General features: G+C 35.1%; 1 protein-coding gene and 2 non-coding genes across 7 annotated transcripts; 2 read left to right on the top strand and 1 right to left on the bottom strand.

The window, feature by feature from the left end:
- Window positions 1-3,239: 3,239 nt before the first annotated feature.
- Window positions 3,240-3,432, top strand: LOC135170023 (U2 spliceosomal RNA). Its single transcript, XR_010300304.1, has one exon. It is a non-coding gene; the product is annotated as a U2 spliceosomal RNA (small nuclear RNA).
- A 1,772-nt stretch (window positions 3,433-5,204) lies between these two features.
- On the bottom strand, window positions 5,205-5,397 carry LOC135170029 (U2 spliceosomal RNA). Its single transcript, XR_010300305.1, has one exon. It is a non-coding gene; the product is annotated as a U2 spliceosomal RNA (small nuclear RNA).
- Window positions 5,379-18,070, top strand: LOC135166373 (protein fem-1 homolog A). 5 transcript variants are annotated; one of them, XM_064128514.1, is made up of 8 exons: window positions 6,419-6,563; window positions 6,638-6,702; window positions 9,130-9,854; window positions 11,722-12,211; window positions 13,096-13,269; window positions 13,337-13,582; window positions 15,052-15,177; window positions 15,306-18,070. In XM_064128514.1, exons 3-8 carry the CDS (start codon window positions 9,202-9,204, stop codon window positions 15,540-15,542), a joined length of 1,926 nt encoding a protein of 641 aa, XP_063984584.1. In that variant the 5' UTR covers window positions 6,419-6,563; window positions 6,638-6,702; window positions 9,130-9,201; the 3' UTR covers window positions 15,543-18,070. The 5 variants fall into 5 exon arrangements, with proteins under 5 accessions (XP_063984602.1, XP_063984594.1, XP_063984584.1 ...); XM_064128532.1 differs by lacking the exons at window positions 6,419-6,563; window positions 6,638-6,702 and adding an exon at window positions 5,379-5,566; XM_064128524.1 differs by lacking the exon at window positions 6,638-6,702 and having other exon boundaries at window positions 6,405-6,563.
- The last annotated feature ends 816 nt before the right edge of the window (window positions 18,071-18,886 follow it).

Genomic DNA, 18,886 nt, shown 5'->3' with positions numbered 1-18,886 from the left:
TATCAAGAATAATATCGGTGATATTCAAAAAGGGGCGTTCTCCTAAATTCAAAGGTGGAAAAAACCAATCACAAAATACTTACACATATCTCTAAATATTAAGTATTCCAAGATTGAGTATTTAGTGTACATCTAGATACTAAATAATAAACTATTTGGTATGTAGTTTTGCCTTAAATACCAAATCCTTTAGTTAATATTTAGACTTGAGTCAAATATTAAAGAACCAAATATCAAATATTCTGATTGCTGCTAAATACAAAATGTTCAACTACTCAATTACTTTCACGCATCACATCCGAAACGCTCCAGTACTTCGTTACTTAGGACCCGAAAAGCATCAAACCCTAAAGTACTTAAATTCTCAATATTCATAAAATACTCTTCTGCCCAACACTAGTCAATAGTCAATAGCGACTAATCTCCTTTTTCCACTTCGTGCCCAAAATTCCAATTTCCTCTCGCCAAAATGACCAAAAAAAATCGCCAGAATCTTTCCCTAACGAGTTTATTCCCTTTCCAGTCGCACCCACCGCTTTTCCCAAATAATCCTAAAAGAAAAACCGTTCACTCATCACCACATCTGTCATCGGACCTAAAAAAACCCAACAAAACATTGTAAAAAAAACCTCCACTCACCTTGTCCGACGGTATGTTCCTCGAACTCATCGTAACTAGTCGTCTGAATAGCGAGGAATCCAGAGGCTGTTCGTAATTGCCAAATAACCACTGAACAAACGGTATCGGGATTACTTAACCTCCCTGGAAACACCCCTTTAAAAAAATGCCAACAGACTCAGAACAACTCACTGTGACAACAAACCCCGAAAAAAAATACCCCAAAATATTCGTATCTAACTGAATGACACAGATATCACACAAGGACAACGCGGATGTAGAACTGGAGCACACACAATTAATCCTCAATTGACATTCAGAAACATACCATAACTAAACTCAACAGAACAGAACATAAGCACTTATTTTTCAGCCCTCCTCTCGATTTATCGATTTCCCTCAGATTCCGAGCATATGAGCAAGGGATGAACGATTGAATCACTTTAATCACAAAAACACTAATCAACTCCTTCACGTTGTTAAATCTCCCGGCAATGTCCCCCACTTGACGAATATTTTGTATATTTTTTTTATTTTCCCTTCAGTGGTGATTATTCATCTGCCCCCCTTTTACCCGCCGCTCTCTTTTTCTTCTCACTCACTCTCTCTCTCTCTCTCTTGCTCACACAATTTTGCCCGACGTTACTTGTACATGTCGGGCACAAAATACTTGAGCAACATTTTAAAGATGATAACGCACGTATCTCAAGCGTTAGTATAAAAATAATAATCACAATAGCCACTCCATCCACAATCGTGTAACCAGTGTCAGAGCCAAACACATAAAATGGCGTTTAATCCCCCGGAGTGTCCCAATGCAGTAGTCTGGGTAAGCCTCGGCCACGGACTGCGAGCCCAGCTGAGAATTCACGCAGCAACCAGCCAGGGTCAACGCCTTGGGAGATACAAACTAGTGGCATCTAGCGGGAGAACGGGAGGTGGGGAATGCGGAGGGGCGAGTGGCGGCATCTTTTGAGATGGGGTCAACACAGGCGGCAGAACGGAGATGGTTATCTTTTAGATATTATAATGGATGGGCGCATGTTTGGAGAGGATGTCATCTTCTGGGAGATAATTAAACATGTTCGTGGGGGACATAGAAATTCCGCCATATTTGTAAATTTTTTCTCGACATTTTTAAATACGAGACCGAACGCGCGCGGAAAATGAAGGATGAGTTTTGTTTCTGTCATATAAATCAATTTGCTTCACCTTTGATTCGTCCGAAAGCATTTGACATTAACACTTGAATCATAGCGAGTGAGTGATCAACACTTGAATCTCTCTCTCACGGTGAATCATAACGATCTTTACATTATGTTTTAAAATTAGCGCCTAAAATTTAAACGACCAATAGGATACTGGCTACACCTTTGCGAGATTTCGATTCGATTCGAGATTTTGGATACGATATGTGGCTCTCCTTTTTAGAATAGGACATCGGGAGGCCTTTTGTCAAGTTTCATATTCCTGAAGAGCGTCGTTGGAGTACAATAAATAATTGAAAGCAGGTGTTTTAAAGGGCTTTCGTGCGACAAAACTGGTAAAATGCACAGACCGAACGTAAAAATGCAGTCAATATCATAAAACTTCATTCATTTGCGAGAAATTAATAAACACATTTTCTCCAAAAATAATAACATTCGTTCAGATGATTTTTCAATCATAGTTTACAAAAAAACTACAGAAAAATTAATTGTGTGCGCACGCAGCTCAAACTCGCGCTAACATTGGGGTTGCCTGTCGGGTAGGGATACACGCGGTATATTCGAAAATTTTCTTACCGATTGTGGATTTTAATATCTCAACAAAATGGGGTAAATAGATAGTAATGAATAGGTTGGTAAATTACTATTAATAAAAATTATAAATTATTCATAAGCGATTCAAAAGGACGGATTAAATAGTTGATGGTACGGTTTTTATTAATTGAACAGAAAATTTATAAATTAATTTATATTTACGTCTCTTTTCACCATTTTGTTAGCGAAACGAAAGAGTTTCATGTCGTTTTAAAGTAACACTTTTCCAATGGAACATCCAGACTACACTTGATATTTCTCCATATTTTGCATGTACAGAGTTCAACATTCATTGACTTATAGGTATCATTTATTATTTTCGAACCATCATCTGCATTTTTGACAGATGAGCCGAATGTGTTGAATAAAAGATGACAAGCTAATCTGCAAAAAAAAAAACATGTTGCCTCTTTTTCTCGCAAATTAATTATTTTCCATTGATTATTAACGATCGAATTAAAAATATTTTTTGTCACTGCTGGTACGTTCAGCCCGTGTCAAAAAGTGCTTTTTCGTTTACTTCTGAATAAGAAGACTTTTCGTTTACTAGCAAACAAAAAATGACTGATCCCCATTTGCTGAACGTAACATCACTAACAAAAATTATAGGGTTTAATGCTAAGAATTGTATTAGTGGAATATGAGGTATTACCTCCAGTAGAATGGTTTCATGGAAGAGTAGGGATGGGCGCCGTAGTGAGCATTTCCCGGTCAATTTTTGAATTATAGTCCGGGAGTTTTCCACTAGATGTCGTCCAATTTCTCCAAGTGACATATTCTTTAAAAATGATAAATACTCGTTTTAAAGGTGGAAAAGGCATCGCTTCTCGGCTCATTGAGCTAAGATCAAAGTGTAGTATCTGTTCTTATCAGCTTAATATCTGATACGCACTCCATTGGAGTGCCAGAATATTAAACTGATTTTTGGAAATAGGTGGATGCACGGAGCTTGCTCCGTTTCTACCGCAGGTTGACCCGGCATTGCAGTACCGCCGGGACTGGCCTACTAATCTTTATTGCAAACATAAACACTCTTTCGTTGAAACTGTTCCCTAGTTATTATTAACGAAATCCGATAAAAAAAAAAATTTATAATAATTATATACATATAGCTAAATAATGCGTTGCATATTGTTAGCAAATTGAATTTTCTGGATTAAGAAATCTAACTCATTAAAGAAACACTATTATCCACTATAAAATTGCAGAGCTACACTAATTCTCAACTGAAATGTAATAATCATTTATTTTATTACGTTGTGATGAATTGAATCCATTAAGAGTTCCAAAGCCGTAGAAAAAATGTATGTCAAGTTTCCATTTTCCGCAATAAATCGGATTTCCATAGTTATCGTTCATTTGAAAATAGAGAAAAACTTACATATAGGGGAGACCCGGGTAAAACGGGGCGCATGTTAAGATTGGACGATTCAAGTTTAATGGGCGATGAGGGGAAAAAAGCGATCGTAAGACGCCATTATTCACCATTTCAGTGCTTCCAGTTTTATTACACTTAACGGACAAGAAAATGTTAAACTCATATATGAGTCGTAATATTTTTTTCTAAATGTTCAGAATTTATTAGATTCCCGTCTGCTACCTCTCCGCGGGAGCGGATGAAGGTGAAATTAAGCTCAATCTATGATTTGTAGAGAGGGATTTCACGGCCAGAAGGAAAAAAATTCCAACGGACGTTAGGTACTGTATTTTGCAAGGATCTTGAAAGACCAACGTGTAAACAAGAACTAAACGATTTGAAAAAAAAATAAAGAACTTTTCTCCAAAATACGGGTCGACTTTGTACCCTCTCCAACACTTTTTGGTGAAAACATAGTTAATGGAAGTTAATTGGAAACACTCTTCCGCTAGTATCCCATTTTCACCCGGGTCTACCCTGTATTTGAGTAAAATGTGATCGTCTGCTCAGACGTTCTCTCGGATGGAATTTAATAACTAAAACTGACGTATCTTCTTAAGGAGTAATTGCTGATTTCTTTTCCTTTGTCGAGTTTTCTATTAATTTTTGAAAAAAGCCTGATAAAATTGAAAGGAGAAAATATACCATTTGTGAGATTTATTCTTATCCAATAACTCACGAAGCTTTATCCCCCTGTAAAGCATTCTTTAAGTTCTTAGTAAACTGGTGTCAAAATTTTAAAAACCTTACCAAAAATTTATAAGAATAGACGCGCGGTTATGGAAATTTGCAAAAAAACCATGATAAATGAGAATATGTGGGCAACAACTCCTTAACGAAGTTCAGTGGATGACGATAAGTAGCAGGTGAGGCGGAGGGGAATCTATAGTATTCTTGCAGACAAATAATTCCTGAATGCTAAATATTTGAGACTTTCTATTTGATTATTGCGTTTAATTTTATATTTCGAATGACAGTACGTGGACAGTGTCAGAGTCACTTGAAAGTCCACATAAACATAAGCAATATTTTGAGAATAAAAAAGACCAGAGGGTTCTTTCATTAGGTGACGAATTTTGTTTAATCCAGCTCTGCTACACTCAACCCGTATTGAAATATACTATTTTTATCACTATGTAATTTTTTACACAGGGGATAAATTACTATTATGATTCGATATCGGTGCGACGGGATGGCATCGAGAGGAGAGTTGGCGGCCCGAGGCTTAACCGACCCCCTTTCCTTCACAAGTTTAGAGTTTTCGGTGTCAAGTAAAAGAGGAGATATTTTTCGCTAGTCTGAATTTAGTAGCAATGACAATAAAAAAAATTTATTTATTAAAAGAAAAATTTTATGTTTGCAATGAAGTTTAGTAGGCCAGTCCCGGCGGTACTGCAATGCCGGGTCAACCTGCGGTAGAAACGGAGCAAGCTCCGTGCATCCACCTATTTCCAAAAATCAGTTTAATATTCTGGCACTCCAATGGAGTGCGTATCAGATATTAAGCTGATAAGAACAGATACTACACTTTGATCTTAGCTCAATGAGCCGAGAAGCGATGCCTTTTCTACCTTTAAAACGAATATTTATCATTTTTAAAGGATATGTCACTTGGAGAAATTTGACGACATCTACCGGAGAACACCCGGATTATAATTCAAGAATTGACCGCAAAGGGCTCACCGGACGGCACCTTTCCCTACCCTTACATCAAACCATTCTACTGGAAGTAATACCTCATATTTCATTAATACCATTCTCGTCATTAATCAATCGTCTTTGTATAAGTGATGTTCAGTGAGTGGCGAACTGTACCATTTTTCATTTCCTAGTAAACGAAAAGTCGTGAAATTTTAATCAGATGGCAACATTTGACGTTACCCGCTCTTAAAAATGGTCGAATATTTTATTTTATATTTTGGACTTTCTGTGCAAATGTGGGTATTTTCTTATTGACAAAAAAAAATTACTAATGATCAGTAGAGAATTGCATTCTATTGGTTTTCGGGGATTTCCCCGGGTACGAAATTCGCTCTGTCTAAGTTTTATTTTCTATTCAGAGGGACTAGTTAAAAATAGAAGTGTAATCCTTTGCGTCTCCGAAATGTGTTTTCCCCTTGAAATAAGGTAACACTAGGATACGCAGAAAGGAGAATATGAGGATGATTCCTTTGAAATTAAGGAGATTGGGAAAGCGGCAGTCCAAACCCCACTACCGGGACTTTTCAACTTATTGACAAACAATCGAATGGTTTCTTGATTCGTGGTTTCAAAGAAACTCTGCAAATGAAAATCCTATATAGTAAGATAGGGATTAAGAATTATGTGCAATTAAAAACGGACAGACAACCGAATATTGCGGGTGGCGCCCTGCCTCTTCTGGAGCGAGGTACTACGATACCGCTGGGGTCACTCAAACCCCCAGAACTCAGCCTCTACTTCAGTTAATCCTCTTTGGGACATAACATCGACAATCGGTAACAATTTTTTTCGTTAGTCGTTTATGCCGCCTACGTTACCTCTCGGGGGTTTCACTAGCAGTCAACTTCACGACTCTTGCGAACTGTTGTACGTCTGATTTGTACATATATATAGAGCATCGCCGTTTTCTCCTGTCACATTTCTTCGCAGTGGGAGAGGCATTGTTTTTTTCAACTGCACCTATCCTATGTTGCTCCCAAGTGCTCGTTGTAATTAATTTCGTATTGTTTTTATTATTCAGAACGGTATGTAACCGACATATTGAACCCCCCAAGTTTGTCCCAGCAAGTGTTAATGGATTAATTCAATAATTGGGCAGATTCATCCAGAAATCACTCAGTTGTATTCGTTAATGTTCTGAGTTCTGCTACATCCGTTTTTGAGGTTACACATTGATTTTTTCATTACTGCTAATAATAAACTTCAACGTTTGACATTATTCACATATTAGTGACGTATTTTGATTCAATGTCTGTTATTGCGAGTTAAAAATAGATAGACTTGACTGAGAGATTATGTTGAGACTCGGAGATGTTTATTCTATGAACAAAGGGAGAAATACTCGTGAGGTAAAAATATAGGAAACTCAATTAGCAAATTATCTTTGTACTTGAACGTTGTGTTCATGACATATCCATTTAGGGAATGTTTGAATCATGAGAGTCAGTTAAGAGAACAATTCTCTCAGTCTAGTTTCGAGTGCGAAACATTAATCATTGGAAGTGCTATTAGTGAGAACTCATCCAAATAAGTTAAAGAATTCTGCCATTAAGGTATTTTGTTAATTCTTCCAAATGTGAAAATCGTGGAAATCTACAAAACATCTTTTGTAGACAATTTCTTATGATAATAAAACAATTTTGTGCACTTTTTTGTGAACTAAATGATGTGAATGTGATTTTGGTACTTCGGAAATAATTTTCATGATTTTATTTGAAATGTTTATTTTAATAATTTCAGTAGTGAACTGGTAAAACGGTTTAAGCGGACAATGACAATGACATGAGCTGAAACAGTGATTGTGGCTGCTCTGTTCAGAATTTATTCAAAGTCAATGGCGATTTTGGCTTCATGTTGATCATTTCACTCCACAACCAGTTTCACCTTCTGCCGACAATAATTTATTTCATTTGATAGTCTTAGTTCGAAAGTGTCTACACAGTCAAAGGGTCAAGTCGACTTAGCTCTCATGTTCTTCAACTTCAATGGAGCTATGTCCACTTACACGACCTGTTAACAAATAACTAACTGTAATTCAAAAATTAATAAGTCGAGAATTTTTATTAAATTTTTTTGATTATGAACAATCGGTATAGTGATATTTTTCCTTAAGGATAAACACTAGGGGTAATCATAGTGATAAAATAAGAGTAAACACGTTTTTTGGCTAACGTGGGATCGTTACAAGACATGAATGATAAGCGATTGAATTTCAATCCTTATTAGTGAAATCTGCCTTCATGAAATCATCTTCAGATGGAAAAATGTCAGAGCTCATTAGTGGCCCGATTTTAGTAACAAGCCCAACTGTCCTCGCGACTGTAGGGAAGTAGATTTAATAAACCATTCTTCGTGTCCTTCTACTTAATCAACGGAATAGGAGCTGTGTCGACTTAGCTCTTTGGAAGTTTATTTAGCGCAAAATTGCTACTTGACCCACTTTATCTATTCCAATACATGTCACTAAAGTTACTCCAAAACTCAAATAGTTTTTACAACACATGCATTTGGTGTTCATGAGTCTACTAACATGAAAAAGTTGAATTCGAAAAAAAATCACTTGAACTGTTTTGCCACTTCGCTGCTGAATTGATCCTTTCATCGGTTTAGAAATGAAGAATTATCCTTCGCGATAATCGTCATCTAATCAATACTCTGATTATTTGTCACGATTAGTTTGTTCAAATGGAAGGAGCTCCTCCAAATCTCACATTTAAAAAATATCACGTCTAAAAATAATAAATATTTCACTATCCTGGTGTGCAAATGTGAGACTAACAAATATTGGTCAACTATCAAAAAGTTAAAACATCCACTATTATCATTTGAACATTTCAATTCTATTTATTTCTGCTTTATTGTTTGACATTAGCATGATTTTAAAATTTATTTGCAGGAAGATATTGTAGTCAATTTCACGTAAATATCTCCAAATAACAGCGTTGGGATAAAATTAAATGATGTGATTAAAGACTATGACATTTATTAGTTTGATTGTTGTTGTACACATCTCCAAGTAACCTGACTCAGCTTTTGACCTGACCGATTGTGTATAGATCTTAGGACAAGTCTTAGGACCGTCCCTGAAATGAAGTTGAAAAAATTCTGACTCTTTTTGCTTTCGAATGGAAGTTTTGTAATCGTTCGATTTTCGGATTTGCTAATTTCACTTGGAAATGATGTAGAATTGTCTGAAATGTAACAATGCAAAATTTGCAAATCATGTTTGTATGTGCATATGGTCAACTTGCCCCACTCTTTTAGACAATTAAAAGACTAAACGGCTAAAGTGATTCCGAGAAAGGTCAAATTGTTCTCAATTTCTTTACACTACACCTGCGTAAGAGACACCTCATTACACCCTGGTACACGTATCCATCTATTAACCTGAATAGTCTAGTTGAATTTGAGTGTGAATTTCTGGGGTATCTGGTAGCTTAGTCGATCAAACTTCCTGATAGCGTTTCAACTACCAGCTGGGTTTAATCATAACTTTTTTTTCTTTAATTCTAATTCTCTTCGAGTTTTTTATATTTCCATATTCTCTCCTTAATCCCAGAACCATTCAATAACCCGTTTGTTCATTCACAGGAGGATCTACCGCTATACAATCCCCGCCAGTTCGTCAAAGACTGTCATGTGGATAAAAAATAATCTACTACCATGAATCACCTTTTCGACGAGATAATCAAGGACTGCACCTATGCAGTACCAGGGGCACGTCTGTCCTACGCCGTTCGCAATAAATTAGAGAAACACAAGAAATCGGTACGGCGAGACATCGTAAGCCGCATAAAAGATGACTGTGCACCACTCTTCATCGCTTGCAAACGAGGCCACGTAGAAATTGTTGAATACTTGATAACAGTATGTGACGCTGATATTGAACAACGTGGCCTTTATGAGGTGCCTGATGATAGATCAATTCATTGTGTAACACCACTTTGGTGTGCAGTTGTAGCTGGAAAATTGCCTGTGATAAAGTGTCTGCTGGCTCATGGGGCTGAAGTTAATGCAGTCTCTGACACTGGCTCTACACCAGTAAGATCAGCATGCTTCATGACATATCTGGATATTGTTGAATATCTTGTACAGAATGGAGCTGATATACTTCGTGCTAATTATAATGGGGGTACGTGCTTGATAAATTCAGTACAAAGTGTCGAATTGTGTACATATTTATTGAGACACGGTGCTGATGTCAATGCAAGGGACATCCAAAATAAGACTGCTTTACATTATGCAATTCAGGAGCATAGATTTGAAACTACTAAACTATTTTTAGAGCACAATGCAGATCCACATTTAAAGTCTAGGTATGTGATATTTGTTATTCTAATTAGATGTAGTTCAGTACGGTTCTTGTTAGTATAATGAGTTATGGAATGTGGAATAACAATGTAACGCAAAAATTAGTTTCATTGCTGCTTGAAAGGATCACAGAAATACGCAATTATGATATTATCCTTATTTGTTATACAATTTTGATATATTGTATGAAATGATGAACAAATAGAAATTTAAAAAATAAGATGATAGGGGGTAAGAAATTCGGATTCGTTCAGAATGGTCACGTGATCATCATATAATGATGGTGATCATCACATGGTGGATCATGTCCTTCTCTTTTCGCTGTCAGAAATGATGTTTTTATTATATGAATTGGGTTTCATTGATTCGATTAGCTTAGAAGGAACTTTTAATTACTCGTGGCAATTCAAGTCTCCTTTATATGAAGACATATGTTTTTTCCCTATATAAAAAAAGCATTCTTTCCATAACCATTGACTTTCTTGGGGGCTTCATTTTACTTACGGAGGAATGAAACTCCTTAGATAAAGCTTCATCTAAATTAGAATTAAATTTCAATAAGCAGTTAAAAGCTACTTCTAATTTCATGAAGAAAGTGGAAACCGATTCATACAAGGAGAACAACAGCTCTGATTTCTAAAAGATGTGTTCTTTATATAAGTCAGCATTAAATTCTAATAATGGATTTGAATTGCTGAGAAGGACCGACGATCAACAATTCTTTAAAATAGCCTCTCAAAGCCTATTTAACTGCTTCTACATATAGTATCTTCAGGTAAATCGTCTAAATATGTAATACTACTGATATGAATTTAAAGCCTTCATTTGATACAAGACCAACGAGTGAGGTAAATTTACACAAAGTCAGCGGTGCGCCGCCAGGTGCAACTCAAGTGCATTTTTCTTCCTCACATTACAAATTACGATCGGATAACAAGGATAAGTTGTAATATCATAACTCCGTTTTTCTATGATATTGTTATTCCATAACAAGATTAATTTTCGATGCTGCAGCGCTAATTGTCCCTAAACGCGAGGGCAATTGTGGCTATATGTGTGAGGGAAAATCCTCGTAAGAAAGAAGTACAACACCCTAGATCTCAAGGGATGTCGCCATAATAGGTCTCCGCACTTCAAAACTGTTTAGACACAAAGATAATCCAAATATCATAACTCATACTTCTCAGAATTCTCGGCAATAAAAATGTTCATCATTGTTAAGTATAACCGTAGAACGAAAATTACAAGATTCAATTGTTTTTATCAAATTACTTAGACTGTTATTAACGTTACACTCACTATTTTACATTTTTCCCTTATGGCAGGATTCAATTTAAATTTATAAATTACGGTTTTTCAGATATTAACATATAAATTTGGTATATTTGTTATCAGTTGCATCTGCAAATAATATTAAATCGTTGTCTTATAGTAAGTATATTACAACCGTGTGGGAGTATTGAAATAACTTAATTCAAATAATTCTTCCAATTCAGCATAATGCTCGTATATTTTAGAGTTGATTATGTAGTAAATATTTTTATGGGCAGGTAGTATTCGAATAAATTCGTTAAGCACTTGCGTTTTCATGAATATAACTGTCCTTAGGGAGTAATAAGTTAATTTAACAAAATAATTATGATTTAAGAACAAGTTACGTAATTGACTAATATATGGATTAGTTCCGAGGTGCTCTCGCCTCCGTTGCTAGGCCAACTGAAGATCTCCACTTCCTGGTGGTATAGTATCGGCGATCCCCACACAGACCGTGTTTGTTCTAAACCGGAAAATTTATCCAATAACGCTTCGAAAAATGTCCTCACATCAATTGAAGTTTATCATGATTTCACACAATTTATTTTCACTTCATAGGTACAATGACGATGCGCTACAGACGGCATGTCTCAAAGGAGCAATACAGATCTTCGATTATCTAGTCGAGAATGTTACGTACTCACAGGAGAGACTGGCAAACGCCTACGAATTGATGGGCTCAACGTTTTTTGATGAACATGGCGATATTGCAACGGCACTAGTCTACTGGAGAAAAGCCATGGGAATCAGAATGGAGAACATGGAGGAGGGAATGGTCCTGGAGAAGAAGCCTGTTATGCCGATAAGAGAGAGCTTTAGGAATGCCGTGGAATTCTCAACTATGGACGAGCTCAATGCCATTGCTTTCGATTTAGATGCTATCAGAATACAGAGTTTGTTGATTTGTGAGAGAATACTCGGGGAAAATCATAAAGACACACTTTACAGGCTCATGTACAGAGGTGCTAGTTATGCTGATGCATTGAGGTATCAGAACTGCATCGACATGTGGAGGAGAGCCCTGGAAATTAGGGTGGAAAGAGACTCTGTAAGTTGATTGTTTTTATTATAAATAACCCATCGCGCTATGAAAAGTCATGCGACCTATACCTATACGTGTTATTATTTTTTTTTCCTTTATCTCTACCAATTCGATTGATAGTATGCTTTCGAATGAATCCATCCGAATTCGATTCCAACAATGAAAAGGTAGATATTCGCGATGTGAGTTAGTTGTGATTTAGAAAGATATATTGAATCTATTAGTAACATGAACCGCGACCAAACAATAAATTTTGTAACAACCACCCGACCTCTGATAGGTTCGTATCATAAAAATTATGATCATACGAAATTTCAACTTGTTATTCCAATTTTTCGCCAAATTATTGAGCATCGAATACTGACGATATAAAAGAAACAGGAAAATGGCATCTCACGATTTTTGTAGCAACGAGTATACATATAGCTTTTTATGGTGTTCACGAAGACGAGTATTTTGAAGAAGATAAAAATGGAATCTGTTGAGTGGTTCATTAGATATTCAAGGAAATACATTCACGCAAAAGGTGTAATATCTCTAGAACCGCTTGGGTGATTGCGTCCATCCAAAATAGCAGCCTTTTAGAGAATTAAAAAATCGGTAAGATATATACAAGACGTCCAGTCGGATGCGAAAACGACTAATTACGAGTAAAGTAATGGTCACATCCCTTCTGTCGAATAACGTCGGTCGCTTTTGATTTAATATTTAAATTCTATTATTCCAATCTTAATACTCTGCAGGCTTTGAAATATCAACTACTGTTTCCCAGAAATTCATAATTTGAGACAGAAAAAAAACTCGAATGTTTACAATAAGTCGGAATAAAGTAACTCTAAATTGTATCACCTAAAAAATTCCAAATATAGTAATTTATTTATTTTTTTCAGATTTTATACACAGATACATGTTTTACTGCTCAAGCTCTTGTTAGAATAATGGTTGATTTAAATGAAGTGACAACGGATCGAATTCGAGATAAGGATGAGCCAAGATTCTGTGATGTCGTTGCTGTATTTAAATTGCTTACAAGCCAGCTATGCGAGGCTAGGGAAATACTCGAGGTAATTTACGATGAAATGAGAAGAATAAATAAAAACTAATTGGTATTGATTTTTTTTCTTCACACAGAAGCGTCCAGTGTATAAACGCCATCAGGACAGTTACGATCGTATTTTGAAGTGCGTGACGCACTTGATTTACCTTCTGGTGGAGACAGCTAGGACAAAAGAACAGAAAGTTGAGATTCATCAACTTGTGCGTGAGTTAGTCAGAAGAAATCCAAGATCAGCATCAACAGGGGATAGTTTGCTACATCTTTGCGTGTCTAGTTTGAATTACATTACTTCTAGTTACTTCACTTCTGACGAAAAAATGGTTCGTATTTCTTCCCAATTTCAAATCAGAGTATTATAATGAAGTAAAATGAAATTATTTAAGGAGGAAATTAGGAAAAAAATGAAAAAAAAAATCACATCTCGCGTATTTTCCGGAGAAATAATCTCACCGACTTTTCTGTCAACTCCAAGCGTCGGAGGTTGTTTAAGTGGAAAAATTCTTATAAAATGGTTTTTCTGTTTCTATCGCTTATAATAAAGTTAAGGAAGAGAAAGACGAAGAATTCCCCCAAATTCACCCCGGATATATTGTTTAAACAATTGGAATTCACGACTTTATCGTGTTTACTCAATATCTCGATAAATATTGACAGGAGAAAACAGGAACATGAATACAAAATTAGTTGTCATGAAATTATAGTCTTTTTATCATAACAATCAAATCGGGCACACCAACCTGTGAAGGCATCCGCTACACTCCCCAACTGTTGGCCAATGTCGGCGAACCGCTCACTCACTTGGTACTCCAGCATGCAAAAATCATTTATAAATAATATTCAATTAATTTCAGACACGAAATCAGGGGGAATGATAGAAAAATTGTTTGTAAAAGTCTATATTACATACCATCATGCTTCATTTAAATGCAAGAACTATTATTATGTACTATTATTCAAAAAGCAGGAATTTTTACAAAAAAGTTTGTGAAACAATATATGACTATTGGCATTATTATAATCGTTATTTTTATTATTGTTAGCGATAAACATACTTGCCATCCAAAAGGATATAGATGGGGGACAGCAAGTAGAAACACAAAGCTGAACGTAAACCATTGCCATCTTGCATTTTCAAAACTATCATCAGAATGAAAATTATGTTATGTGGAATTTTATTAGGAATAATTTTTGATGAATTTTTGATGAATTTATTTTTTTGCTACAAACAAAATTTATGAAGATATTCAGGAAAAACGCTAAAATCGCAAATGTAACTTGCAAACACTAAAACGAGTGATAAAAATCAAACTTTTTGTAGGAGTTTCTCCATCAATTTTAGAACTCTCCGCCTCTGACGCCAGATCCAAATATAGGGAGTATGAAATCTGGATGATTAGGACTCTCGGAAGAATCTTTTACACTTGACATTTGCGGAAACTTTTTTAGTTTTGCACTAAATACCAAATCCTTTTTACTTGATAGTGACAACCGTCCGATTTGTAGTTTTTGGTCAAGATTCAACGGAGGTTTGTAATGTAACGGAGATGATGAAATTGAATTATAATAACAGAATTAATATTTTGAAATTGAAAAACTGAGAAAATGGACCGGTATATTTGAAAATATTAAGAATTGAGCTACCAATAGGTTCACTATTATATTAAAAATTAACGATTTATTAATGAGTATGACACCATCCAATTGATTTTCTCTTATTTCTTCATTAGGAAGAGATGATCGACATTGGAAGGTCACAATTACTGTTTAATGAAAAATAAATTTATTGCAGGTAGTTTTTCCTCACACCGAAGTTGTTAAATTACTACTCGATTGTGGGGCCCACGTGAATGCCAGAAATGAATCTCGTTCAATTCCACTGCACATTGCAAGCAACGCCTACAACTTCCTCAATCCAGTAAGTAATGCTCCTGATGCAGATGGCGTCAGGTGGAGGCCTTCGTCGAATTCGCATTGTTAATAGTCGCTTATTCTGTCCTTACTTATTACTAATTAAAGACCTGTCTCAACTTTGAATTTTTACAGGTCATCAAATTACTACTTGATTATGGGGCCCACCTGGACACTCCCAACCGGGCGGGTGACACACCAGCAAAACTCATATCTTCAAACCCTCACAACAGCATAAATCTCGTCAACTACATGAGTCTGCGGTGCTACGCTGCTCAAGCCATCTTTAAATATGGGATCCGATGTACTGAACTACCACTAACGCTGCATCAATTCCTGGAATATCATCGACCTCTCCCTAATAATTCATAAGCAATGCAAAAAATATTCAGCCTGAGTTATCTCGGAAATTCTGCCTTTAGAGCCCGCAAGAATCGCAAAATTGACAAGAAATTTCATTGCGTTTGACATTAACCCTAGATTCCTCATCATATGAGAGCGTCACTGTCAAATTTATTTTTCGATAAAATATTAATTTATGGAAAAAGTATTATCGAAAAATGTGAAAAAATTTCGATAGAACTGTTTTCATTCGAAGGACGGAAAATCTTGTCATCGGGCAGTACGAAAAAGTAATTTTCTAGATACGCTTAGTATATCTAAAACATTCACTTTTCATTCACACTTCAATAAAATAAATCTTTTGTTGAAAAGTGATGTTTGTATCGTCGGATTATATCGATTCGACAGAATCTTATTTTCATTTTTATTTTTTGCACCGAATTCGAAGAGCTTGAATGAAACCAAAATTGAACTGTATGAAATGAAGTTTCTCGCGGGAAAATATAGTTGCCAAATGCGAAAATTGTTTGTCTCAGTGCCGTATGAGCAAAAATTTTACGTCCATATTAATTAAATTTACCATATTGATATTGTATTTCCTCGAAAAATGGACTATTAAACCAAAGGAGACAGGAAATTGTTGATGAAAAACATGACGATAGTTGGATGTTTTGGTCGTCAAGGGTTGTTTGACCTCCCTCGATTGTCAGTCTTTGGAGTGACAATCGAACTTATCACATGTACACTTCATACAGAATATATTATTTTACTTAATATCGTGTTCATCGTCCCCTTATTGCCACTAAATACTACAATAGAAATCATGGCCATATTAGGGACGACTAGAATACATAGTAAATATTGGACAATTGTAACCCTTTCTTTTAACTGGTTTGAGAATCCATTCTCTTTTTATTTACCATTGCATGTACTTAAAAACTCGTGACCATGACGACCAATTCCATGTCAAATGAATAAAAAACCCTCATGTTTCGGATTATCTTCGCAATTTTTTCGGAGAAGAAGTGTAAGAGACGAAGATCTCATAAAATTTTTAGACTGATTAGATTTTTTTAATAAGTTATGAATGTTAAAAATTGTTACTTTGTTTCCTGAATTTTTGTTCTTATTTCAAAAAAGGTGAACTAAACATTAGGAATCGAATTTTTATCTACGCGCATTTCGAGGTAATCGAGAAAGCGTCAAAATGAGCACAATTAAACTCAGTTTATTCCTTTTTTAAAGTCATTATTCCGAAATCAGTTTTCAATACCTCGAAATTTTTTTTAACGTTAAATGCCAAGCTACCTATTTTATAACAGCTGAGTTTCATATGCTTCGACTCAGAAAAAGACAATAAGAAATGGGATTTTTTGTTTAATTTTTTTTCATTTGACGTGGAATTACTCAGCTCTAATTACTCATGCTTGACTTGCGAGGATGATCTGTAAGTATGGTGGCATTGACCAAATTTGGTTAACATTATAAAAACTTCGTAAAAAATTATTGAACCGATTTGCAACACAATTATTCAACAAGTTCAATGATTCAGTAAAAAGTCTACTTTTTAGTTAAATTACTTGACGATGATTTGTAAAAAATATATATCGACATCTTAATAACATACGATGTTAATACTTTTATTTGTTTATAAGATGTCGATATGATCAATGCCATCTAAATATTAATGAACATATATTTTGTCGTTAATATTCTGAGTAAAAAAATAACAGATATTATTTGAACCTACAGAAAACGAATGACAAACTCAATTTTACGAATTCGTCAAAATTCTGGAATTGCATATTTATTTGCTCAAAAAGTAAACTCACCCGTTTTCTTCAATTTTTTAAATATCGGCTCTGAACCACTATAGGCGATGAAAAGAAATTAACAAGAGACAAGTTGTTAAAATTGCCACATATCCTCAAGTTGCGGAAAAAGTAACGCTCATATGATAGGATCTAGATAGAGTTTAACATAAATCGTAAAACTTGGTGAATCCATTAATCTGCTAAGTCAGTCTTTAACTAGTTTTATTTAGAGTGACGATTTTCTAGTTTAACCGAATCTCATTATTTTAACAAAATCATTGTAAAGAGGGAATTTAATTTCCGTGACTGTTATCTTTGTGTTCTCGTTATACTTACGATTACCCTCATTTTCTGTACAAATACAATGTACTTTTGTCATGAATTTATTCACATTGTTGTACGACTTATTAATAATTCCAAAATATTAATTACAGTTAAAGAATTGTATGGATCTCAAGAGGGTCAACGTGATATGTACATCATGTAAGGATAATTATTATTTTCCATTAATAATAATTCTGTGGTATTTCTTGAAAATATCAATCATAAACTATGTAACAGCAGAATAAGAGAATTTGAATAAGCACTGCTTCGTACAATTATTTCTATTAACAAATGTGATATTGATGGAGGCACTCGAGGCGAACTTGATAGTGAACTTGGTAGTGATTCTCATTATTCATCTTTTCCGATTTATATGCATAATGTACGAAACAAGTAAAGATAATTATGAAGTGGAAAAAATATATTTGTATTGTATAATTTTATTTGTTCCTCAGCATGCTCAACTTAATTGCGCGCTATTTTATTGGATAAACTCATGGTAAATATACTACAGAATTAAAAAAAATAGTTATCGGGATGAAATTTATTACGTACAAAGAAAACCAATTAATAGCGACTATTGAAAGCTCTCATTTTTTAAGATTCAGAGCACTCTGTCGACTATATCTAAATACCTTGTGAATTTGATATTTTCCACGTACTGAGTAACGAAATACTAGAATATTTTATATTTCATCCGTGCAGAGTGATTAATTATTTGGGTATTTTGTATTTACCACCAATCAAAGTATTAAATATTTTGTTATTTAACATTTGACGCATCTCTAAATGTCAAGTAAAAAGTATTTGGAATTTACTACCAAACTAAATACTCAATATTTCATTATTTAGTATCTGCTTGTGCACTGAATATTAAATTTGATATTTAATATTCAAAGATGTGTTTAAATACATTCTGATTATTTTTTACACCTTTGAATTTAGAACACCGCCCCTTTTTGAATGTTATCAATACTATTTTTGAAAATGCCAGCCGTTAACTGCAGAATTTTTAGGTGATTCGCGAACGCAATGCATCATCTTCAACACATATCCAATAATTCGGGAATTATTCATTAATTTTAATGCGTCATTGTTATCATTAGCAGCCGTAGCACCCCTACTTACTTGTATCCCCCCCCCACGCTCTCTGCGTTACCGACTTTTCCCTCTGCTTCGATTTTGCAGCCGCACGCGCGCCCTGCCGTACCGAATGTTACGGCTGCAAAATTAGTT

This window comes from Diachasmimorpha longicaudata, chromosome 1 (assembly GCF_034640455.1).
Source record: "Diachasmimorpha longicaudata isolate KC_UGA_2023 chromosome 1, iyDiaLong2, whole genome shotgun sequence".
Lineage (NCBI taxonomy): Eukaryota > Metazoa > Arthropoda > Insecta > Hymenoptera > Braconidae > Diachasmimorpha > Diachasmimorpha longicaudata.
This window is presented reverse-complemented; position numbering and strand designations above follow the sequence as displayed.